General features: G+C 43.2%; 2 protein-coding genes across 10 annotated transcripts in view; both read right to left on the bottom strand.

The window, feature by feature from the left end:
- Nucleotides 1-913: 913 nt before the first annotated feature.
- NFU1 (NFU1 iron-sulfur cluster scaffold) lies at nucleotides 914-13,721 on the bottom strand. 2 transcript variants are annotated; one of them, XM_087706046.1, is made up of 9 exons: nucleotides 13,647-13,721; nucleotides 10,386-10,492; nucleotides 9,968-10,103; nucleotides 8,950-9,016; nucleotides 7,900-8,014; nucleotides 6,225-6,288; nucleotides 2,745-2,919; nucleotides 2,317-2,402; nucleotides 914-1,712 (listed from the first exon to the last, which is right to left on the bottom strand). In XM_087706046.1, exons 1-8 carry the CDS (start codon nucleotides 13,685-13,687, stop codon nucleotides 2,361-2,363), a joined length of 747 nt encoding a protein of 248 aa, XP_087562172.1. In that variant the 5' UTR covers nucleotides 13,688-13,721; the 3' UTR covers nucleotides 914-1,712; nucleotides 2,317-2,360. The 2 variants fall into 2 exon arrangements, with proteins under 2 accessions (XP_087562172.1, XP_087562171.1); XM_087706045.1 differs by having other exon boundaries at nucleotides 914-2,402.
- Nucleotides 13,722-16,655: 2,934 nt separating this feature from the next.
- AAK1 (AP2 associated kinase 1) overlaps nucleotides 16,656-24,382 on the bottom strand; it is an 84,340-nt gene continuing 76,613 nt past the window's right edge. For all 8 annotated transcript variants that reach the window (XM_087706036.1, XM_087706037.1, XM_087706034.1 and 5 more), the window contains one exon: nucleotides 16,656-23,346. In XM_087706036.1, the coding sequence (XP_087562162.1) occupies nucleotides 22,259-23,346 (1,088 nt within the window). In that variant the 3' untranslated portion in view covers nucleotides 16,656-22,258. The remainder of the gene's footprint in view (nucleotides 23,347-24,382) is intronic.

The following is a 24,382-nucleotide window of genomic DNA, read 5'->3' as shown; positions in this document are numbered from 1 at the left end:
AGCTATCCACCTTCCAGAAAACGCTGTGGCAATCCAGGCCTCTTGGAGAATGTTGAATTATTATTTTCCTGCCATCACAAAGGCTTCATTTACTGATTGTATCACGTGGGATATAATGTTGCTTTGGCAGAAGCAGAGATGTTTAAGGGAAGAGCTATTTTCTCTCCAAAAGCCTCCCAGAGAAGAGATTCAAGGTGGCTAAAAAAATAAGCCAGATCCCATCCCAGACAAGAAGGGATCCCCCCCACACCTCAGCTTCTTTGAATACTTGTCCCAGGCCACGAAGATACTGTTGTCAGGCCTGCAGCCATATTTTCCTTTGGACCTTTGGCCTGCCCCACTTTCTATTATTCTGCTATGCATTTTCTATTGTGGGAAAATCGGAGGGGGGATTGTAGGAATGATATGTAGCCATAACAACATTCTTTCTAGAAAGCTGGATGGGTGGAAGCTGCCAGCATGGCAGAGGGAAATTGGACCATGGGATGGGCTAGTGGGTGTGGAGGCAAGTCTTAAAACTTTCAACTGGGTAGGGGAAACTGGGAAGCTTTCAGATTCGGGTTTTCCCAGATGTGCCAAGATGGCTCCCTTAATAAATGGGAACTTTGAGCAATCCTTTGCCTCGGATTCTGATTTACTTGTGGATGTTATTTGGAACCCTGACAACTGTGGTACCATTTGTGTCATTACAGCCGGTCGACTTCGAACCAATCTTCCAGCAACTGTTCGGCTGTACAGCACTGAAAAAACAGACATGTGGCCAGTCTTCGCATTTGCAACCAATTTTACCCACACAGAGGGCCACATCCCAGTTAACCCAATGCCAGCAGTCTTTTAATTTGTAGATTGTACAGTACTCCATCCTACGGCGCAAGTAAAGGATGGCACTCGTGCCACGAAAAGGCAGCACAAGTTTGAGCCACAAAGCGTCTTTATTCACAATGCGTAGGCAAAGTTCTAGAATGGCCACATTCACAATTGCTTTACTTTAAACTGATTTTAAACCTTTGAAATCAGCCGTCTCAAATTTCCAGGACTCAATGGAATGTCACCTTACAAGGAGGGACATGTCTCAGCTGCTAAGCTTTTCAAGGAAAGGAGCTACTTCACAGCACGTTTGAGCAATATTGTCCTTTTATTTTCCAGAAACAGGTGGAAGCAGCACATAAAACCTTGCTGTGTCTCTTTCAAAGCCCTAATTGAGCAACGGATGGGTCAGCCTATCTCCTCAATGGCTCCCACCATTCCCCAAGACTTCTTGCTGTCTTTGAGGATGGCTCTGAAGAAGGAAAGGCCCCTCCTCAAAAGCTACACGCCTGTCCCCCTCAGGCTGAGCCATTTTTTATAGTGTCCTGCAGAAAGGGTCTCATCTTTAAAGAGACCCCTAGCTGCTCCTCGGTTGACGTGTTCCTCCAAAACTGCACTTGATGGACTTTACTGGACCCACGACACCCTTCAATTATTTCCTTACAATCGCAGCATCTATAAACACCTCAGCAGCAACCAAGCAGCACTTGCAAATGGATTCATTTGCGCCACAGATTCAAGACGTTTTTCTGGACAAGTTCAACTTCACACGTGAGATCATCATTCTGCATCCAAAGCAGTGTGCTCAGTAAGTGTGCTCAGGCTCCAAGGGGAAAAAAAAAATCTAGTCCGACTGTAAAAAGAACGTTTGGCTCCGTTGAGATCACCAAGGATAGTGAAGTCTGCTGAATTTTGGAACAAAGTATTATCAGATCGTTTCTATGCAAATAAGGTAGATGACAGTGGCATTATGGACATTTCATTAAACCCATGGGCATTTTTTTTAAAAAAAAGGAAAACTACAAATTTAAGCCTCCTGAGAAGAGCGCAATTAAAAAATTATTTTTGTAATCTAAGTAGCTGGAGAAAAGGTTTTTATTTAAAGGAATTCCTCCACGACCAAATCATCTCCAGCAATTGAGAGAGCCTGCCAAATAAATAGATAAGTGATATTCAGGAAGATAATTGGATACTTCAGAAAATATTTGAATCCAAGGGAGGAAGCATGTATTTTAGAAACTGTTGGGAACATGCCTATTCTGTGTGCTTTCTTCTTTTTGTTCATGTGAAGCAGGGGGTCTCCAACCTTGGCAACTTTGCCATGCTTTGCTGGCTGGGGAATTCTCAGAGTTGAAGTCCACCAGGCTTAAAGTTGCCAAGGTTGGAGACCCTGATGTAAAGCAAAGACGGGCCACACTCTTCCTATTTGCTTGTTTTCTTACACAGTGAAACAAAACCAGAATTGGCCCAATAAAGAAACTGCATTTGGGCCAATGTAGACAAACCCACCATGGCACATAATTTCTGCCCACAGTCCGGGGCTCTTCCCTGATTCAGGTTGACTTGACTTCTTTTTCCTCATTATCATCCACCACCTGAAAAGCAACAGGCAGGCAGGAAGTTACACCAAGGCTATCAGAGCCCACCACCACCAGCATTGAGAAGCAAGACCGGGAAGGAGGACATCTTTTAAAATAACCCCAGCATCCCTCTCATCTTGCCTGATAGTGCAGGCAGCCTCCAAATTTGCTCAGAAAATTCTGAGAGATTCCGAGCAGGTCAAACATCCAGAAGGAAACCCTAAACATGCTTGGCAGCAACCCCGATCCTTTTGAACAGGTAAGATGTCAATAACTATTATAATTTTTTGCCCATCATTTGGGGGAACATAAACAAGGCAGGTGGGGCACAGCTGGTGCCTTCCCAAAGGGGCTTACCTGTTCCACGCCTTCCACCTCTGGGATATAGAATTGCAGCATGTTTTGTATCCCACTCTTTAAAGTGACGATGGAACTGGGGCAGCTGGTGCACGAACCCTGCAGCTTCAACTGCACAATCCCGTCTTCAAAGCCCTTAAAGATGACGTCTCCCCCATCCTCCTGCACTGTTGGCCTGAGGAATATTAAGGCAGAAGCATTGAGACCCAGAGCTGCAGGTCTGCAATGGAGAAAATAGCTTACAGGCAGCAAATGTGTTCTGACTGAGGCTTCCTGAGACAGTAAAAAGCAGATGCTTAGTCCCCAAAACCCTCTTTTTTATTTCAACAATTGTGAATTACATTCATTCACAACCCGCAATGAGTCACAAATAGTTTTTAAAGAGTCCGACAGAAGTCAACTGTTCTTGCCTTCTGGCAGCTCTGCACATGTGCGCACTGGGAACAGGCTCCCCCTGTTCCTCTGCCTCGCTGATGTCCGACTCTGGAGGCTCTGGAAGTAGCACATAACTCCCAGATGGACCTGGCCCCCTCTCTGCCTCCACCGCAAAGCCTTGGCCCAAGCCTTTCCCAGATTACAGGACTGGCCTATGCTCCTCCCCAACCGACCTCTGCAAGCCGCCGACAGACCACAACAGAATGCTCCAATGTTTGCATTAATATCTTAAAATAACGCTCAGATTCTCAGCCAACACATGGACCTCTCTCCTCTTTTTTCCCCCATACCCATCTCTGTACTTTCCACGTGGCACTGCTGCAGCTCCACTTCTCTTTGCATTAGCAACATTTTCCCTAAGACATCTTGAGCAAAGCTGTGGCTGCTCTGAGTACTCCAGAGCCATCTCTCAGCCACGTGACCCTTATGAGAAAAGAATCTGGCAAAATACAGTCATACAAACTTAACCAGCTGGCATAAATGTGTTATGTTTGCACTGTTTACTGCATTCTCTCAGTGCCAATCAGAGGTAGATGGCCTGGAGAGTTTGCAGTGGCTCAGTTTATGCACTCCCCCCCTCCTGGTCTCACTCTGGCTCTGGAACTGTTACTGAAACAGATGAAAAGGCTCCTACTAGTTACCCACATTAGAAATATGTAAAGTTCATGCACTGAATTCTGTAACTAAGAAACAGTGACTTTCAAGGTTCTTTTTGCTGTTTTCCTTCATTACTTCAGTACTGAAGAAGCTTCCTGGATGAGAAGCGAAATGTTTTCAAGAAAAAAAACTAAGTCCAACTGCCTTTTGGGAAAAACACGTTTGACACTTCATTCCAATCCTTTTACAGCAACATAAAGAACCATCTTTCTGCTAATCGGCTTGGCTATTCAGGGACAGTAAAACTCCATCTTTGTTCAAACTCCCCCTTCCCCCCCCCCCGAAAAATAACTGAAATACGGCAGGGGCCGAATCCCAGAGGGGGTATTTCTCTCCAATGCGTGAAATGAATGCAAAAATTGTTAACTCCTTTATACACAGGATCTTTTCAAACCCATTTACTTCTGCAATGGATTCGTGGATTAACTTGGCAGACCTCATTTTTTACCTCTACTTTTAGTGCCCGCTAACCCCCAATGTATCATCTCGGCTGTCAAGAGTTGAAGAATGAACACACAAAGCTCAACATGATTAATACTCCTTCAAGAAAGCAGTAACTTCATTGCAATGAAAAGGGGGGTTTATAATGAACATCCTGTTTGCCCCACTAGTGCATTTTAAAATCCTGGAAATATTCCAGTAGGAATATTGACAGAAGTACCAGAAAGTGAACACTGCTTAAAGAATTCTCTCGGATGATCTTCGGGTTAGCTTTTTGCTGAACACAAGCAATTTAACTGAAATATTTGGTACTTGAGTAATAAGGGTGAACATGTAAGGACGGCAACATTTATTATTATATGTATAGCTCTCGAACACAATTGCAACTCTGCAAAACATACACTATTAAAAGATTTTTAAAATACAACACAAAGAGAAATGTCTGGGAAAAATAAAATAATTTCGCAAAACCAACAGCCCACTCTAGTCCAAGGCCTGGGGAAGAGCCCGGTTTTAAACAAGGTCAGGATGGGGCCATATGAATGTCTGGGGACTTGTTATCTTAAGGGGTCTCCTAGTCAAGGTTCAAGGTTCATTTTATTTATATGCCACCCTATTCCCGGCGGGACTCAGGGCGGCGCACAAACCCAAAGGAGGGGAAGGGAAACACAAGAACTACAACAAAAAGTACAGGGCATTTAAAACAACCAACAGCCACACGATTCGAGAGGGGAAGGGAACTAATCGACCCCAGGCCTGCCGACACAGCCAGGTTTTAACGGCTTTTCGGAAGGCCTGGAGAGAGGTGAGGATCCAAATCTCTGCGGGGAGCTCGTTCCAAAGGGCCGGAGCCGCCACAGAGAAGGCCCTCCCCCGGGTAGTAGCCAGATGACATTGGCTAGTAGACGGAACCCAGAGGCCTAATCTGTGTGATCTAATGGGTCTTTGGGAGGTAATTGGCAGCAGGCGGTCTCTCAAGTACCCAGGTCCAATACCATGAAGGGCTTTATAAGTGACGACTAGCACCTTGAAGTGTATCCGGAGACCAATCGGTAACCAGTGCAGCTCATGGAGGATAGGTGTAACGTGGGTGTACCGAGGTGCACCCATAATCGCTCGCGCGGCTGCATTCTGGACGAGCTGAAGTCTCCGAATGCTCTTCAAGGGCTGCCCCATGTACAGCGCATTGCAGTAGTCCAGTCTTGAGGTCACGAGGGCATGAGTGACTGTTGCGAGTGCCTCCCGGTTCAGGTAGGGACGCAATTGGTGCACCAGGCGAACCTGGGCAAATGCCCCCCTGGTCACAGCCGACAAATGATGTTCTAAGGTCAGCTGTGGGTCCAAGAGGACTCCCAAATTGCGAGCCCTGTCTGAGGGGCGTAAAATTTCACCCCCCAGCCTGAGTGATGGAATACTGGCCAAATTTTTGGGAGGAAAACACAACAGCCACTCGGTCTTGTCTGGATTGAGCGCAAGCTTTTTAACCCCCATCCAGACCCTGACAGCCTCCAGGCCCTGGCACATCACGTCAACCGCTTCACTGAGTTGGCACGGGGCGGACAGATACAACTGGGTATCGTCTGCGTACTGATGGTATTTTATCCCGTGCTGCCGAATGATCTCACCCAACGGCTTCATGTAGATATTGAACAGAAGGGGGGATAGGACCGAACCCTGAGGAACCCCAGGAAATCACCTCCAGGGAAAGATTGAAGGCAAATGAGGTCCAGGCAGAAGAAGAGCATCGTGGCTTCCAAATCTACAGGATGGTTTGGACAAAACTCAGCGGCACTTTTTCGTGCGGCTGTTGACAAAAATAGGATTGCCAACATGAGCGCCAACGTCCGGTGACAGATATGGCACAAGAAGGACTTCAACTCCCAGAATTCCCAAGCCAGCATAAACACTGCTTTATATATAGAAAGCATAGGCAGCAGACAAGGGTACCTGATTCTGGTATCCAATAGCTCTTTTATCATTAATACAACTTCATCGTCTTCTTCAGATGGGGCTGAAAAAAAGAAATCATGTTTATCTCATTGGGCAAAGAGTAATTAAAATGTGGATCGTCCTTGACTTAAGACCACAACTGAGCTTAGCAAATTTCTGTTGCTAAGTGAGACAGTTAAGTGAGTTTTGCCCCGTTATAAACTCTTGTCACCGTTGTTAAGCGAATTACTGCAGTGACTTAAGTCACTAACACTATAGATAAGTGAATCTGTCTTCCCCACTGACTTTGCTTGTCAGAAGGTCGCAAAGAGATCCTATGAGGCCCCAAAACACTGTGACCATCATAAATATGAACCAGTTGCGAAGCATCTGAGTTTTGACCTCATTACTGTGGGGACTTTACAACAGTCATAACTGTGGGAAAGGGCCATAACTCCATTTTTTCAATGCGATTGTGACTTTGAACTGTCAAGAGAGATAATATTTTTTGTTACTGGAAGGATGTAGGTTGATAATGAAAGTTGATAATAAAAAAAATCAGTTGATTTTGGTGACTAATAAGTAGGAATTCTGTAACTCTTGGATTGTTTTAGATTGTTATCAAATGTTTATTTGCTAACAATTAATTAACTATAATAGCAATAAGGAAACGATAATGGATATAGCCTAATGATATATACATGTATGGTAATCTAGCAAAAGAAATTTGGATATAAATTGCAAATTGTGACTTGGGAAAAAGACCTATAAAATTTTATTAACAAATTTTTATTTAGATATTGTTATAAAGGCGTAAGGTTTTTTCTTTTGGGGGGTGGGGTCTGACGAGAGGAGATGGGACATAAATAGTAAATAATTTTTAGCCAATTATAATAATAAGGAAATGTTAATAGTCATTGTTTAACAATATATACATGCTATGGTATTGGTAAAAGTAACTTGGATATAAATTTTAATCAGTGAGTTGGGGAAAAAAGGGTGGAAAGGCTTAGAAATTTTATTAATTGACTTTTACTTAAAAGATGCTATAAAGGTGTAATGTTATTGGAGGATTTTTTGAAATAGCTAATGAATGCCATTATGTGGTTGTGTCTTTAAGTATGAATGATTTGAGGTAAAAGCATGTTCAAATAATTATAGTCAAATGAGAATTGTGGTACATTGATAGTAAGATATAAAAAAAGATTTTTGACTTAAAGTGTATAATCTAATATGAACTATAAGTAATGACAGAAAGAAATGCACGAAAGTTATCTGTAACCAATCGACACGCTTTCTACAAGATGTAATGAAGGATGATTCTTTCTTTGTGTTTTTGTTCAATTAAAATAAACAATTTTTTTTAAAAAGCCTCCAATGTCGGAGCACCTACAATCTCTGGAGAGAAGCTGTTCCACTGATTCATTGTTGTACCAGGAAATTCCTCGAGTTCTAGGTTGTGGTTGAAAAATCTGCAAGATGGCAGACAATGTTGACAAGAGACCCTGGCCTTTCTTTACACCAAGGGGAAGGGGGGCCTTTGACTGCAGTGTTGCCCTGGCCCTTCAACATATGCCACCGTATATATCTCTACCAGGGAGCCCACCTTTGCAGGATGGAGGGGGAGCAGTGGAAGCCTCGCTCTGGCAGAAGCCAAAGGAGGTGATGCCAGCATCTGGATCTGTCACTGTACCTGTGTCTGTACGAGGAACCTCTTCTGTAACAATGGGCAAGCCCGAAGCATAGAAGTCCATAATAGTTGCATAGATATCGGGCTTTATTAAGTTCCAGTCCACGTCCTCACTTTCCTACGAAGAAAGAAAAAAAACAGACCATAAATATAAGAAAAAACTTTACTGGATTCCTATTTCTGGATACACCATCCTCACATCAACTTCTGGGACTCTTACCAGCAGGCCAAACTCTCCAGGAAGTTGTCTTTAGGCACACAGAGGTTCTGCAGTTGTCAAGTATGATTTGTAAATGGGGCCTACCCATTTAATAGTCAAAAGGACACTGCTACTTTTCATCAATTATGTCAGGAGCTGGTTTGAGCAAACCCCCCAAAAGGGAAGATTACGTATCACTCTTAGATCTCAAGTGGCTCTGCTCATCTCGGTCTGATACATGTCAGACTAATGTCAATCAATTCAACAGAAAAACATGCAAACTGATCTTTTGAGTATTCAAACACTTACAAATCGACCTAATAGGCAATACAATCTCAATTGGTAGGGAGGGAGAGGGAGAGGGAGAGGGAGAGGGAGAGGGAGAGGGAGAGGGAGAGGGAGGGAGAGAGAGGGAGAGGGAGAGGGAGAGGGAGAGGGAGGGAGGGAGGGAGGGAGGGAGGGAGAGAGAGAGAGAGAGAGACAGACAGACAGACAGACAGACAGACTTAGGCAAACCTGCAGTAGGACAAAGCACCATAACTGGCTCTGTCTTTTATTTTATATTTCAATTTTATAGGAAATATATTTTTATTTTACGGGAAACGCACTTTCAGAAGTGTTTTCCTACTGTTTTAATTTATATAGAAATTATTAAAAATTCCCAACACATTTCACTACTGAAAAGAATCCTCTTTTTGAATTGAAACGTGACACATAAATCAACAGTGCAGAATTCCAAATGTTGTTCAATTGATGTAAGCCATCTCTGTCTTCTAATTCTGCAGCATATTGAAAAGTCCATTATATAACTAGTAATTTAGACTATCAGGCGTGTGTGGTATTTTTATATTTACCTTTGTGACAGTAATGAAGTCTGTTCCGAAAAATACGCTTTTAACGCCTTCAATCCGAAAGAGCTGCCTAACCAGGGAGAAAAAAGGAAGACTTTGAAAAACAATGTTCACCATTCAAAGTGCTCATTGAAATCCTGCCATTTCTTCCTATTGGCTCACACGTGCACATTTGTGCTTCATGACTGCAGTTTCTAGAACACTGTTATCCTAAATCCTAACTGCTTCAAATTTGTTAGCATTGTCTTTCCAAAAAACACAGAGGGAGTTTTAAAAACACCACCGCCAATCAACTCTTTCTGCTTTATAGTTAATCCAGAACCTGTGCTAGCAGCAATGACTTCTAAGCTAAAATAAAACTTTGTAAATAAAGATGGGACTTATGGTCAAGGCCCTAAATCTTTGATAAGCAACTAGCATATTCCTAAGTATGAAGAGCTGAGCATGCCAACTGTGGGCTAATTTGGAAGACTGATTCATAAGCCTTCCACAAGCCTGATAATTATGCAAATGGCCTTTGCATCCAGGACTGTGATAATTGCATACAAGGAGAAAGTACATATTAAGACTGCAGCTGCATGGCATGGCATCCCCTCCCCGGCCCCCTCTGGCTCAACCACACATCCCTTAGGAGGTTATTTTTTTTCCTCTGAGGGAAAACTCATTTGTATGATCCTCAGTCATGTGAAAAAAGCCTGAGCATAAATATCAACTAAAAATCAAACAAATAATTCGCCGATCCCCAAAGATTTCAAAGAGAATCAAGCTGCACTTTCTCCTCTTGGATATCAATGAGATTTATGTTAAATCACAATCGATTTCTTAAAAGCAAACTGAAAACCGAGAGAGGATAGTTCTCCCTTCTCTGATTTCCACCCCTTTACAAGAATAGATTACATGGGCTAAAATATCTTCCATTTTTGGTGCCTCCAGTGGTAGTCCTAATCAGAGATCTAAGAGAGGGGGGGGGGACATATTCCCAAATAACATCACACTGTGTACAACCGCCCCTCCCCCAAACCTTGCTAACGGAGAGCAGTAGGTGGAAGCAGGAGACAGGAATTCCATCGTTCTGGACTCCAGGACTGGTTTTCCTGGAATAAACTTTAAGCTGTTGGGATTTGGAGTGTCCTGTGTCTGAATAAATAGAGACCTCACTGAAATGAAGGAAAAAATATAAAATCAATTATTTTGAAACAGGGTCATTCACCTTACCTGGGTCTGGGTCAGTGAGCTTCCCTGACTCTTTCTGCTCTCTGCCCACAAGGAAGCAAAAACATTTGCCCATCATGCAAAAATGTCATTCTTCTAATTTAGTGAGAGATTAGGCATGTGGAACAGAAACATAAACCATTCAATGTTTTTATCATGAATATGTTTTAGAAAAGAAGCAGCAGTTTCATCCCACAGAACTGAAAATGCACAAGCAAAACACCCACCTGACATCTGTGGCACTGCAGGAAACAGGAAGGCTTTGTGTGGGGTAACAAAACGGTATTGTTGTTTAATTGATACATTTGTACTCCTTAATCCCAAGTGACAAAAGCTGAATGGAGGAAAAAAAATACAGCTAAGAACACCAAAGTTTGATTCTTAAGACAGTTTAATGGCATTCCCCATACTTCAACCCAAACAGGAATGACTGAGGATTACTCATTAAAGGCTGAAAGCCTACAGATTCAGAGTTTTGACTGGAAGGAAGTGTATGATTTGAGAATAGTTCGGACCCATAGAAGAGAATATATCCAAATCACAATGAGCCAAAAATGAGACTTTAATGAAGGCTTGAATAACAATCAGCATTTAATCTTTGATCAAAGTTTAAAGACATGATGGTCAGTTGTTCCCAACATACTCCAAGGATATGCAGGGATATATGCAGCACACAAGAGAGGGAATGCCCCCTTTTTATACTGTTAGAAATGTTATAAAACCCCAATCCTGGTCTCTTAATTAGTTTATCCTCTGGACAGGATAGAGGATCTTAATTATCACCTTCAGCTATCTCATTATCTTTCTCAATTGACCACTTAGCTTCTCAGAGTTTTCAACACTGTCATGCGCGCAAAGGGATCACACTCTGGAAAAGTCGGACTTCCGGGTTCTGGCGTGCATGTGAACCCGACAATCAGCTGGCCAGTGCGCATGCGCACACTGGTTTTTGGCACTGATCATTGTCCGTGCATGCGCACCAGAAACCCAGAAGACAAACAGGCAAGGCTGTGTGTGCCGGCGACACGTCTTCGTGTGCCACTTTGGGCACGCATGCCATTGGTTCGCCATCACAGTTCCATACCCATAGATTGCAGGAGATTGGTAAGAGTTCAAATGGCAAGGATCACATGCTTTAACTTTTGCCAGATATTTTACAGACCCCAATAATAGCACAGCAGGAAGTCAGTTGCAGGAAACAAAAGGCACTTACAGCACGCAAGCATATACGTTACAAATATAAGGCATAATATATGTGTGTTACAGAAAACATGTTTCTACTAAAACCAACAGGTTTCTATCCTTACTACTATTCCCCTTCAGAAGGAAAAATAAATATTTCAATAAATGACATCATTGGGAGGTGAGGAAATCTGGGGACCTATTAAAGAATTGATGGCTGGGAAAAAATAAACATTCTAGCAATTACTGCTCTCCTTTCCAATCTTTCTCTGAATGAAAACAATGTCGAACAAACTGCAGGTTGTATTTGTTTGCATGTAAAGTTGCAAAAACAGGTTGAAAGTAATCTAAAGGAGTAATCTTTTGGATAAAAATATGGCATTTTTGGGGTACACTTATGATTTACCCTCAGCGTAGCACTACATTTTGGAACCCAGCTTTCTGCTTTGCAAGAACAGCTAAAGGGGCAAAATGGTCATGTATAGACAAGATGAGGCTGGGGAATTCTGGGAGCTGAATCCACACATTTTAAATTCATTGAGGTTGAGAAATACTGCATGACATGTTTGCATTACTGTCCAGGCAATCTACAGTAGATATCAGCAAGACTGTCTAGGAAAAACAAAATGAAACAACACCAGAAGTTGTGAATGCTCCAACACTGGAAGCTTTTAAAAAGATGTTGGATAACCCTTTGTCTGAAGTGGTGTAGGGTTTCTTGCCTCATCAGGGGGTTGGACTAGAAGACCTCCAAGGTCCCTTCCAACTCTGTTATTCTATTCTATATTCTATTCTATTTTATATTATTCTATTCTATTCTATTCTATTCTATATTGTACTCCATTCGATTTTGTATTATTCTATTCCATCCTATTCTATGTTCTATTATATATTCTATTGTATGTTCTATTATATTTATTATATATTCTATTCTATTCTGTTCTATTGTATATTTTATTCTATTCTGTTCTATTATATATTCTATTCTATTCTGTTCTATTATATTCTATTCTGTTCTATTATATATTCTATTCTATATTCTATTCTATTTTATTCTATTCTATATTCTGTTCTATTCTATATTCTATTCTATTCTACATTCTATTCTATTCTATGTTCTATTACATTTATTATATATTCTATTCTATTCTGTTCTATTATATTCTATGTTCTATTATATTTATTATATATTCTACTATATTCTGTTCTATTATATTCTATTATATTCGGTTCTATTCTATATTCTATTCTATTTTACATTCTATTCTATTCTATGTTCTATTACATTTATTATATATTCTATTCTATTCTATATTCTATTCTATTTTACATTCTATTCTATTCTATGTTCTATTATATATTCTATTCTATGTTCTAGTATATTTATTATATTCTATTCTATTCTATATTCTATTCTATTCTACATTCTATTCTATGTTCTATTACATTTATTATATATTCTATTCTATTCTGTTCTATTCTATTCTATGTTCTATTATATTTATTATATATTCTACTATATTCTGTTCTATTATATTCTATTATATTCGGTTCTATTCTATATTCTATTCTATTTTACATTCTATTCTATTCTATGTTCTATTACATTTATTATATATTCTATTCTATTCTATATTCTATTCTATTTTACATTCTATTCTATTCTATGTTCTATTATATATTCTATTCTATGTTCTAGTATATTTATTATATATTCTATTCTATTCTGTTCTATTCTATATTCTATTCTATTCTACATTCTATTCTATGTTCTATTCTATGTTCTATTCTATATTCTATTCTATATTCTATTCTGTTTTCCATGTTCTGTATTCTCTATTCTCTCCTAATAGCCCAGGTGAGACGCCCTTATCCTACAAGAAGCCTCAGCACCTTTGGGGGGAGAGTTTCTGTGTTGCTGTTTCTGAACCCAAAGGGATGATTGACAGCTTCAGAGCACATTAGAGAGAGCCAGGGGGGTGGGAGTTGGACGATGAAAAAATGAGTTGAATCTCCTTTAGGATCCCCCCCTTCCCCACCCCCTGCTGTGGGACGGACAACAACACCCATAGCAGCAAATAAGGGGGGACGCGAAAGAGGGTGGCAGAGGCTGCTGAGGGTAGGGGAAGCGCCTGGCTGGGGATGATGGGCGCTGGAGTTCAAGGCTTCCCAAGGAACTACGTGGAGGTGGGCTCTTTCGGTGGGGCTGGCCAAGGAGGAGAACGGGGGGGAGGGCAAGGGGCAATTTTAATACGGGGGTCCCCTCAGCTCTGGGATGCGCCCCTCCCAACCGACCCGCCACCTACCGGCCCCCCAGCGCCGCCCCCAGACGCCGCGCGGCCGCCATCTTGACGCCTTTCCCATGAAGGACCCCGCGCAGGCGCCTGACGAGCTCCCCGCGCCCGGTCTCGTACCTATAGTGACCTCTACAGGCCCGGAGCGGACATTGCAGTGTTCGATCCGTCCAGGTAGGCCCATCTTGGAAACCGTGGGAAAATATTTGTATATACCGTATTCGTTTGTCAAACATGTACAAGATAGCAGGTATAAATATAAACATATTTATATATTATTTATATATTAATATATTATTAATATATTGTTTGTATGTATGTTTAGATATTTATATAAAATGGGGAGTCTCCCTCCCCACAGAGGGGTTTCAGCAACTCCCCCGCGGAAGTGGGGGGAACCCAAGCCGATTGCTCCTGAGATTCATTCCCCCTTTTTCCCTTTGGGCAGGAGAGGTTCACACGGCTCTAACCCTGCAGCTGGCTTCGCCTAATTTGGCCACCCCCAAATGTGTTTTTTTTTCAAAAGGCAAGTTGAACTTTTTGGGTTTTTTTTTGAAGATGTTTCGCTTTTCCTCCAAGAAGCATCCTCAGCTCTGACTGGATGGTGGAGAAGCTGAAGAAGCTACTGGGATGAGAAGCAAAACGTCTTCAGAGAAAAACCAGAAAGCCCAGTTGCCTCTTGAAAAAAAAACACCTTTGGGATAACTGTGACTAGGATGACTGAGAATCTCCAGACATCTCATTTGGCCAAATTTACTTTTTTTAAAAAAAGGTTTTTATTAGATAAACATTAAAAACGGACATAGTGTGACATTTTTGGCATAGTCATTTCCATAAGAGTTTTTTGATCTTACAACAATAACAGTTTATATCCGTTACATAGGTATGTATGGTCAAATTACCTACACAGTAATCCCTTACATAATATTGTTACACTCAGTACATATGGATATCCAATTCCTACCTTCGTACAATATTAATACCATATTTTCCAGTTCCGAACTTATCCATGTTTCTCTGTCCCTACTTTTTCCCCTTGTTTCTAACCATCGGTACAATTTGTCCCAGATTTCGTGGTATTTCGTCTCACCTTTGTCCTTGAGCTCTAGAGTCAGCCTGTCCATTTCTGCGCACGTCAGAATCTTACTTATTATTTCTTGTTCCAGGGGAATTTCTTTGTTTTTCCAGTTTTGTGCGAAGACCAGTCTTGCAATATTAAATATAATCCACCTTTGCTACATTCTTTTTGTAATCCCTAATAAAAATAGTTCTGATTTGGCCATATTTATTTATGGAATCAATCATTTAAGCCCCAACCCCCAGGATGTCAAATAGTGAATCTGGGCAGCAAACTCCTAGAATTAAAAAAAAAAATCCTATTGTAACATCCATATACAGATCAAACACGGAAATTATAAATGTGGCAGTTTCGATATGAAACAATGAAAATTAGGGCTGGTTTGACTTTATTTTTTATCCGAGGCTTTCGTCCATTGCCCATCAGGAAGGGAGAGTGAAGATTGCAGTCCCACTGTGATCCCTTAAACCAGCATTGCCCAAACTTGGCCCTTTGAAAGTATCTGGACTTCAGCTCCCAGAATTCCTCAGCTAGCATATTGGCTGGGGAATTCTGGGAATTGAGGTCCATGCATCTTAATAGTTGCATAGATTGAGACTCACTGGCTTAAAATGATGGGTAAGTCCACATAAATTGCCTCTTCCATAAATAAAGGGAATAAAAAACGGAATTAAAAGAACTCAGCAAAACGAGGAAGAAACATCTCCAGGGTTTTTATGGTGAGGGCAGTGTGTCAGAGGACATCCTGGAGGCCCCAAAAGAACTTATCTCTCGACCCTTCACAGATGCGCATTTCCCATCGCATCAGTCAAGGAACCTGCACACTCCTGCTCCAATCTAAGAGGCATACATCTCGTGGGAGCCCAGCTCTTGGACATCCTAGGGCAGGGGGTGGGGAACTCTGGCCCTTTTACGATCTGTGAACTTCAACTCCCAGAATTCCTGGACAGTCACTTGTCTGAGATGGAATAGGATCTGCAGATTGAGGAGGGGGTTGAACTAGAAGACCACCGAGGTCCCTTCCAGCCCAAAGATTCTAAGATAAGGGGTCAAACCATCTTCTAAAGCCCTCGAAGGCCAGGCAAGGAATCATGGGTGGAAACTGAGCAAGGAGAGATTCAACCTGGAAATAATGAGGAATTTTCTGACAGTGGGAACAATCAACCCATGGAACGAAAGTTTCCTTCGGAAGTTGTGGGAGCTTCATCCCTGGAAGCTTTCAAGAAGAGACTGGATTGCCATCGGTCATAAATGGTGTAGGGCAGGTGTCAGAAGCTGGAAGCTCTGGAGTTGCATGTGGCTCTTTTGTCCCTCTGCTGTGGCTCCCTGTCAGGTGACCCCACCACTGGCTGGTCCCGCCCCTCCACCTCACCTCCCAGACCCAGTTCTCTGCCCTAATGACTGGCTGGGAGGTGGTGGTCATGTGACTGGGTGGGAGTGAGTGATGTCAAGTTAGCCACACCCACCCAGGTTTTGTGGTTCCCGGTGTTTTCTTTTCTGTGGGAAATGGGTCAATTTGCAGACCCCCACATGTAGGGTCTCCTGCTTGGGTGGGTGGATGGGTTTGGAGTAAATGACCTACAAGATCCTTTCCAACTCTGTTAATCTGTGATTCTATGTCTTCTATGAATGGGTTGCTTCTTCACTGCAATCACTCATTTTGTTTAGCTGGAGAGATATTTCCATGACTGTATTATGACCATATCCACTTTCTGCATCAAAGGGGGTCTCACAATACGTCCCTGCACCACTGTTCCAATTGTAGAGCTTGAAGGAAGAGTCCGACAGTAGATCCTCCATAGAGCAAAGCAGGCAGCCATCAGGCTCGCAGAGTAACACAATATGGATAGTAGTACCCTCTGATTATTCCATCTGCAGATGTTACAAGGTCTAGTAATGTAGCCCTAGGCAGTAGGAAAATAAGACAGACCAAACCCTTGGTGTGAGCTTTTGTCAACGTCTTCAACTTTTATTTTGTTTGAGCGCTTCAGAGAATACAAAATGCTTACATTACAAAAGGAAATGAGTTCCTAGGTATCGCCACTGATTGTCATCCCAACGTTTGCTGATCGCTATTGGTCCTCCGGAAGTCGGATTCTTTCAAAAGCCTCCATCGTTCCCCACTATCCAAATTCAACTGGCTTTCCCAAAAGACCCTTCCAGTTCCTGTGAAAGATTAGAGGAAGCCCTTGCCAGTCAAATCTTCTGGGACGGAGTTCTTCTAGTGCAGCTGCTCCAAACTTGTCAACTTTGAAGACTTGTGGACTGGCTGAGGAATTCTGGGAGTTGAAGTCCACAAGTCCTCCAAGTTGGGAGACCCTGTTCTAATGGGGGAACAAAAAGGAAGGGGCCGTGCCCAAGCCTTCCCTGTTTTGCCACATGGCTCAAGACCCAGCTGGTTAGCCCCGTAGGTCAGCTCCTCTTAGAAGAACCGATGGGCAAGCCAAAATTTAAAAAGAATTTAAATTTAAATGTGGTGTGCAGGGAGGTGAAAGGTGCCAATCCTGCTTTGCGGGCCAAGATCCTGCCTGTCAACCCATTTCCGCAATGCAACTTCTCTGGTCTTCTTGGTACAAAAGGAAGACTATTCCAAAATTGGGGTCTCCAAACTTGGCAACTTTAAGCCTGGCAGACGTCAACTCCCTGAAATCCCTAGCCAGCAAAGCTGCTTCCTAGCAAAGTTGGCTGGGGAATTCTGGGAATTGACATCCACCAGGCTTAAAGTTGCCAAGGTTGGAGACCCCTGCTCCAAAAGGAACGGTGGTTTGTGTGTGTGTGGAGGCAACGTAGTGTGGTACGTGTGCTTGTACATCTACTTCACTTGTATTCCCAAACCACAGCCACCTTTCCTTGCCACAACCTTCAGCTGCTGTTTAAAAAAAATACAAAAGAGGTGAAACGTTTCCCAGTGTTTAATATTTTGCACCTGACCAAAAGGCTGGACACATGTCAGATTTTCACCACCTTCTGTCCATGTGTCTCCACCAGGAATGACGGGCCTCGCACGAGTCTTTCAAGAGTCCTACTGGAACTCTAAATTTCAGGAACAGTTAGCAGAATATTCTCCAAAATTTAGACGACCTCCTTGTTCATCAATATTATGCAGCAATGAATTCAAATCTCCCAAAATAAACAGTAAGAGATAGTAGCCCACACATGCATACAAACACCAAGCCCAAAGGGATTACTATATCAATACAGGAGAAGAATATTGCATTTTTCAACATTGCATTATTTGGCTCATATTCGTATTCTCCTGGAATTGGAAGTAGAGAGTTTGAGGTTGCTCCTTTTTAAGTTAAGATTACCTCTTTCCATCCCCATCAAGATTAAGACAGACGGGGGCTGATAGGAAGGGAATGCTTAAAAATGCGAAATAAATACAAGAAATCTGTTAAGGTCTACATGTGCTGTGTTCTCACACACTGATCTGAACAGAGGAATACCTGCACCCAAAGGACTAATTCAGTAAGCTGGAAGATTGCAGAGTTTTGGATTCTGTATTCTACAGCTGTGTTTCACAACTATGGCAGCTTTAAGTTGTGTTAAGCCACTGTGCGTGAGAACTCTGAACTGCTATTCAAGTACCATCTGTCCCACGAGAACCTTCGTAGAACTTTTAAACTATTACTACTACTACAATAATAATATTAATATTAAGAATACCAGCCCATTCAAAAGTATTTTCTTCGGGGAGTGATTTCTGCAATGATTTTCAAAGCACCCAACTAAAACTAGTAGCAACTGAGTTAACTGATTGTAACAGTGATGTAAACACCAGAATCAGATTCTGGAGGGTCTATTGGTCACCCATGTAAAATGAAAAAAAAAATTCCCATTGTCTTCAAGAACCATAATCAGGTGGCTAAATTTGTATAGATACCTGATGAAACCCAGGGACAAGGGAAAATTCAAAACTGGACATTTGTCCACAATTGAACACAGATCACAAGTGATTTCCTCAAATAAACCCCTTCCAGATGCAGTCCATATTCATTCAACCTCCTAGCCTGGCCAAAAGACCAAAACATCTGGAAAACACCAGGTGGGAAAGATTGTGATCATCCCATGGTGTCATCTTACATAGATTACCTCTTTGCATTTCCTAATTTTTTCACGATGGATATTCTGGCATAAAATTATACCTTTCTCTGTAGGGCATGGGGAATATTCCTAAGAGCAATGTGGCTTCTGAAGGTTGGACCTTCCCAATGTGTTGGGCACCCTCTCAAACCACACCAAATAATATTTAACTTAATTGGAGACGACAAATAAGCAGGGCAGTGCTTATTCAGTTTTCAGAAGCAGAGGTGCAAAAGTTTGCATCCATGCTTTGGGAATTACCTTCCCTTCTTCCAAAAGAGATCCAAATTTCTGAACCATCAAATTTCTGTTTAAATTCTAACGGATACTGCAAATTCTGCAGAAAAAAAAACTGGATTTAAAAATAAAGCAAACAACAACCAGAAAACAACAACAACACTCCAGCACCTGCTTAAGACATGAGGTAGGTGCACAAGGAGGGAAGTCCTGGCCAAGAGCTATTGTGAGCCCCATCGTGATGTTGGCCCAACCTACAACCAACCTCCTGTTTTTTTACAGCACAGGAATGTGTCAGCAGGTAATGCCAGATGAGATGCTTTAATTCATCCCAAAATCATATCCAGCATCCATTTCCTAGAAAGACAAACCACAATATCTTGTGGCTCTGTTTAAAGAGAAGGCATCAAAAGACGCAGAGTCCCGCAGCCAAAATGAGAATCTTGGGAAGACTGAATTAAAAACTGTCCCCTTTAGGACAGGGGTCCCCAAACCCCTGAGGCTGCAGCTCATTCGGAACCAGGCTGGGCAAGCAGCAGGCACGCAATTCAAGCACCCAGCTCTATTTGTGCAAATGGTGGGCACTCAAACAAACACATGTGTGAAGCTCCATTTATGTGAGCGGTGGGCACGAAACAGAAATAGAGCTGGGAGTGTGTGTGCCTGTTGCCGGCACAGAACCATTTCCTCTCTCCCCCTGTCCGTCCCCCCCCCCAGTCCACAAAGCCAGAAAGGCTGGGGGGTGGGCACTGCTTTAGGAGACATTTTGTTTTAGCTTCTAAATCAGGGGTGTCCAAACTTGGGAACTTTTAAGACTTGCGGACTTCAACACCTAGAATTGGATGGGGAATTCTGGGAGTTGAAGTCCACAAGTCTTAAAGTTCCCAAGTTTGGACACCCCTGATCTAAATGATCTTGTATCCCTTCCCCCAGTTTCTGCTCTCATTCTTTTAATACTCGTGATCGAAAGAAACATTTTATTCTCCTATTAAATCGGATCGTATTCTAAAAAGTGCAACTTTTCCCGGCAGAGCAGAGGAAGGAAGGTAGAAAATCCAAACTTCAACGTCACTTATCCAAAACATTGAGAGCTTTAGTGTCTTTTATAGTCTCAACAAAATTGGAGAACTGTTATTTTCCACGATTCAGGTCATGCCACTTCCTTATCAAATAAATGCAGCAACACAGCGTGGGAGAATGGTAGAAAGTGTGTTCCCCCCTTTCCCTTCAAAAAGGAGACATCAAGGGAATATACTCCCCCCCCCCACTGCGAATAGGTTCAAATCTCAAGAAAAATACAAACGGGATCTTTGATAAATTTCCAAGAGGTAAAAATGTGAGTATCTTGCTGTGTCAGTTCAACAAATACGCAACAATGTATGTTTTTTCCCCCAGAAAAGGCACATGGCAGCAGTCTTTATAGCCGAAAGTCAACCTGTGGCCAGCAAATGAATTTCCCCAGCATGAGTCCGTTCGAGAACAGATCCCATTCTCGGTTCTTCTGGCTGGACGCGGAGATTGTCCTAGCAAGGATTCAAACAGTCGATATAGTCTTTTTTAGAGAACCAGATTTCCACTTTCAAATGCTGTTAGAGACATTTTGCAGAAGGGAGAGATCCATCCTGCATAGTTAGCTGATTGAACACCTTAAAAAAATCACTCAGGGGGGAAGCATTTCATTGGTCATCTGTCCAGTGCCAAACAAAAAACAAGGATCGACTCTGAACATCCAAGAGATGTAACTGCACCCAAAGTTGCAAATGAGCTCAATCGTGTGTATCGAACAGGTGCAACCTAATTGGGGTGAGCCAGGTAGGGTGGAGATTATGAAATTTGAAATCTAGCTCAGGTGGAGGGTATACATTTGAGAGAAGCTAGTATCAAAGAGGACCCACCCCCAATGTGCCCTCTTACTCGCAACTCCCCTGCCCTTCCGCCAGGACAGAACAAACCCATAGAAAGATAGAAAGGTCTGAATTATCACATTCAGGAGTGCGAAGGGGCACGCTCAGACCAAGTGCACCAATTTGGGGGGCAGAGTTACACATGAACGAACACAGGGAAGAGGGATGTCTGATTTTCCTTTCCTACCCTATCCACGAATGGGGGGCAGAGGAGAGGAGGCAGAGAAAGTGGAACAAGGCTTATCTCGTGGTTTGCAAAGGCTCAGAAAAAGTGCATCATTCCTCAAGGGTTAAACACAGGGAAAGTCTGCTTGCTTTCGTTCCGCAGCGTTGGAAGCCGTGACTGCTGGGTAAAGCACTTTTTCAGATCCAGAGGGGACAGCAAATTCAGGGGTTCGGTGGCAAAAGGAGGGGAAAAACAGGTGGCTTTGGAAGTATAAAGCTAGAAAATTCAGCCCTGGAGAAAGTGGAGTTCAAAGCCAAGGACGTAGGAATTTTCCCTTAACAATTTTTGGGATGATCTCTCATAGGAAGGAAAAAACTGGTTTTGCACAAAAAAAAAAGGGGGGGAAGAGAGCAAATGATGGGAAAGCTTTGCAAAAGTTACAAAAACTCCCCTTTAAAAAGCCAGCAAAACCTCTTTTAAACTACCAGCCTTCCCAGGCTTATGCAAAGAACAGCAAATAACAGAAACGGTCTGTAGCCTGCACAACTGTCTGTTATACTGTCGGGTAAGACTAAATCCCAGCCAACGTTCGCCTAGAACATGGCTCAGGATAGGTATTCAATTCAGATAAAAAGAACTGAAAATGCACATTGAAGAAGATGACTCCGGTTTCCAATGGAGAATTTACTCCAGAAATAGTAGGAAGAAGTAGAGTCCTCTCGGCTTCTTGGTAGGCCAAAGAAAACAAAATAAATAATCTTCCATTTGGTTATCGTTTCTTTTCCTGGTACAGACGCATTTGACACGATGTGGAGATGTTCCGTGAACCTTCAATCAAGGTAGAACAGGTCCTATCTACTAGATCGCCTGCGGGATTACTGGCTTAAGGATAAATATTTACCCAAACAGTTTTAGACTGGAAAATGTGTTGGTCAGCTGATAGTGGCTGCAGAACCAACCCAAAAGCCTCCATGGGGCTCTGAGGAGAAGTCTTCCTAGGAGCCAGGAAGGTCCCACCACAGCAAGAGTGTTGAGCATGATGGTTGAAGTAGAGAGGGTGTGTTCCATTTCATGGAGTCCGTTTGCACGTTCTTAAGAAGAAGATACCAGTCCGATCAGAAGCCACATGCTGGAAGGAAGCCACCAGAGAAACCATTTAGGGCTTCTGCTTCCCCAGTTTGGAAGGAAAGGGGGCAGAAGCAAATGGGTCAGTAGTGGGAAGTTCTTTAGTCCTGGAGGAAAGAGAGGCGATAGAAACCGACCCAGCGATCACCTGCCTGTTAGTCTGAGATACGACTTTGTAAGCCGCTATGGGTTCGGCACTGGCTCGTGGCCTGCCTTCTGGGCTGTAGTGTCGGGAGTATTTTGCTAAGGACTGTGGGTGGAAAGGTGGGCTGGTCTGTGATCCCAAGAAGCCTTCCTGGAGGCCCACGTGTCTTTGGAGTGTGTCGTTGGCAACAGGGCCGAGTTCTCCAGAAGTGCCTTTGGGAGGGTGGGCCTCTGGGCCATCACTTGCTCTGGAGGGCTTAACCGATGAGGCTCCCGAATACTGACCCTGGGGAAGGAGGGAGCCATGGGTTCCCACATCTAGGTTCTGGAAGGTAGGGGCACATGCGTATTGAGCAACTCCAGATGCGCCCAGGAATGGTCCAGTGGCAGGAGGTTGTGCCGCCAGCTCCTCCTGGCTTTTCTTCTTGGTGAATGGAGCTTTAAGGAACACGTCGCCTTCGTCCAGCTGCTGAGAGAACCCCTGGCTTTTGGAGAGAAAGGGGGCATTCGTGAAAATGTCCAAGTCATCACAGTAGCTTTTAGAGCCTCGGAAAGGGGCCGTGGCAAACACATCGGTGTCTTCTTCGGACCTTCCCGCAGCTCGTTGTGGGAAAGCATCGAAGAGAACCGGCCCTGGCGTATTCTGGGCCGGTTGGAGGTTCAGGTCCTTGGGAGAACCTCCTCCCCTCTCCTGCAGACGGGGGTTCATTTTACAAGCCTCCTCTTCCTCATCCGAGTCCATCAGCAGAGGTCTGGATCCACTGCAGTCCAGGATGTCTCCCTCGTGGTCGGTCCCTTCTCCTTCGCTGCTGTGGAAGGAGCTGTTGCTGGAGAGACCATCCCTCACGAGGAAATCGGCTTCTCCTACGAGTTGGCTCGGCTGGGGCTTATTCGATAGCAAGGAACCGGCGGCCCCCGGCCTTCGCTCTTGCTCAGGACTGACCATGAAATAGGCAGCTGGCTTCCCCTGCAGTCCTGCAAAGTGTAAAATGAGAGAATTACTTGCTAATCTTGAGATCTGCAGGCTAAAATTAAACCACAGAGGTGTAAATGACGTGGGATTTTAAAAATCAGCAGCACACATGTTGGGGAGGGGAGGGTGATGGAGGGAGAAATACGTTTAAAATAAAATAAAAATTATACAAAAGTGAAACCAGCTAGTTACAACCAACGGACACCAACTTGGCATTACTTCACATTTCAAGGATCCACAAAATGTGGGTCAGAGAGAGATGGAAGGTGTTAATAAAACAGACACACGGGCCTCACTCAAGACTTGGGAGGATGAAGAGGAGGAGGAGGAGGAGGAGGAGGAGGAAATGGTTGTCCCAGACATCACTAACAGAGGGCGAGTGGTGTTTTCAAGGAAGCCAAGGTTCTAGATCTCATGATCCCAGAGGGGGGAAATGAGGAAGTCCATTTCTTCTCAGAGGACTCAGGCGAAGCATCCATGGGCTGCATTCCTGCCGTCTTCCCCTTGCTTTTCTGTCTTTTGACCTTATGGCCTACGGTTTTCACCTCCCCAGGACCAGACTTGGAGGAAAAAATATGTGGGAAAATAAAGAGCAGGTTCGAAAATAGAATGTGCACTAGCTTGCTCTAATCAAATCCTGCTTCCCTTGGGCCAGGGAAATGCTTTAAATCTCATCAATATTAGAAACGAGAAAGCTTTAGCCACCTTCAAGAAAGGCCACCTGGAATGCCTGCGGCTCCCAAGAGTTCTTGAAGGACCAAATCTACCCATTCAAAGGTGCTACTAATCTCGCTCTGTGAATGAATGGGATTCAACAACTTGCCTCTTTGGGCTTGTCAGCTTTCTCAAAGGGAAAAAAAAAACCCACTTCTTAACTAAGGAGGACAGCAAGTCTATTGCAACCCTAGTTTGCTGGTGAGAAGGAACCAGGCCAGGTCCGGCAGAGCTGGTTCAGTCCAACCCAAAGCCTGCAGAGCTGCCCATCCTGGGTGCCCATCAACCAGGCTACCCAAAACAAGCAGGAAAAAAATGACCTTG

The sequence above is a fragment of the Thamnophis sirtalis genome, unplaced genomic scaffold, assembly GCF_051295495.1.
Source record: "Thamnophis sirtalis isolate CommonGarterSnake01/CBP01778 unplaced genomic scaffold, rThaSir2_p1.2 scaffold_2, whole genome shotgun sequence".
NCBI lineage: Eukaryota > Metazoa > Chordata > Lepidosauria > Squamata > Natricidae > Thamnophis > Thamnophis sirtalis.
The sequence above is the reverse complement of the archived record's forward strand: the minus strand, read 5'-3'. Positions and strand labels throughout refer to the sequence as shown.

Excerpts from the sequence above, each read along its gene's own strand:
- NFU1 (XM_087706045.1), bottom strand. The coding sequence starts at position 13,687 with ATGGCGGCCGCGCGGCGTCTGGGGGCGGCGCTGGGGGGCCG. Across the intron at positions 10,493-13,646 it reads GGGGCGGCGCTGGGGGGCCG|CTTTTGTCACTTGGGATTAA; the intron begins GTAGGTGGCGGG and ends TCCTCCATTCAG. Across the intron at positions 9,017-9,967 it reads TACTGCTCTCCGTTAGCAAG|GCAGCTCTTTCGGATTGAAG; the intron begins GTTTGGGGGAGG and ends CTCCCTGGTTAG.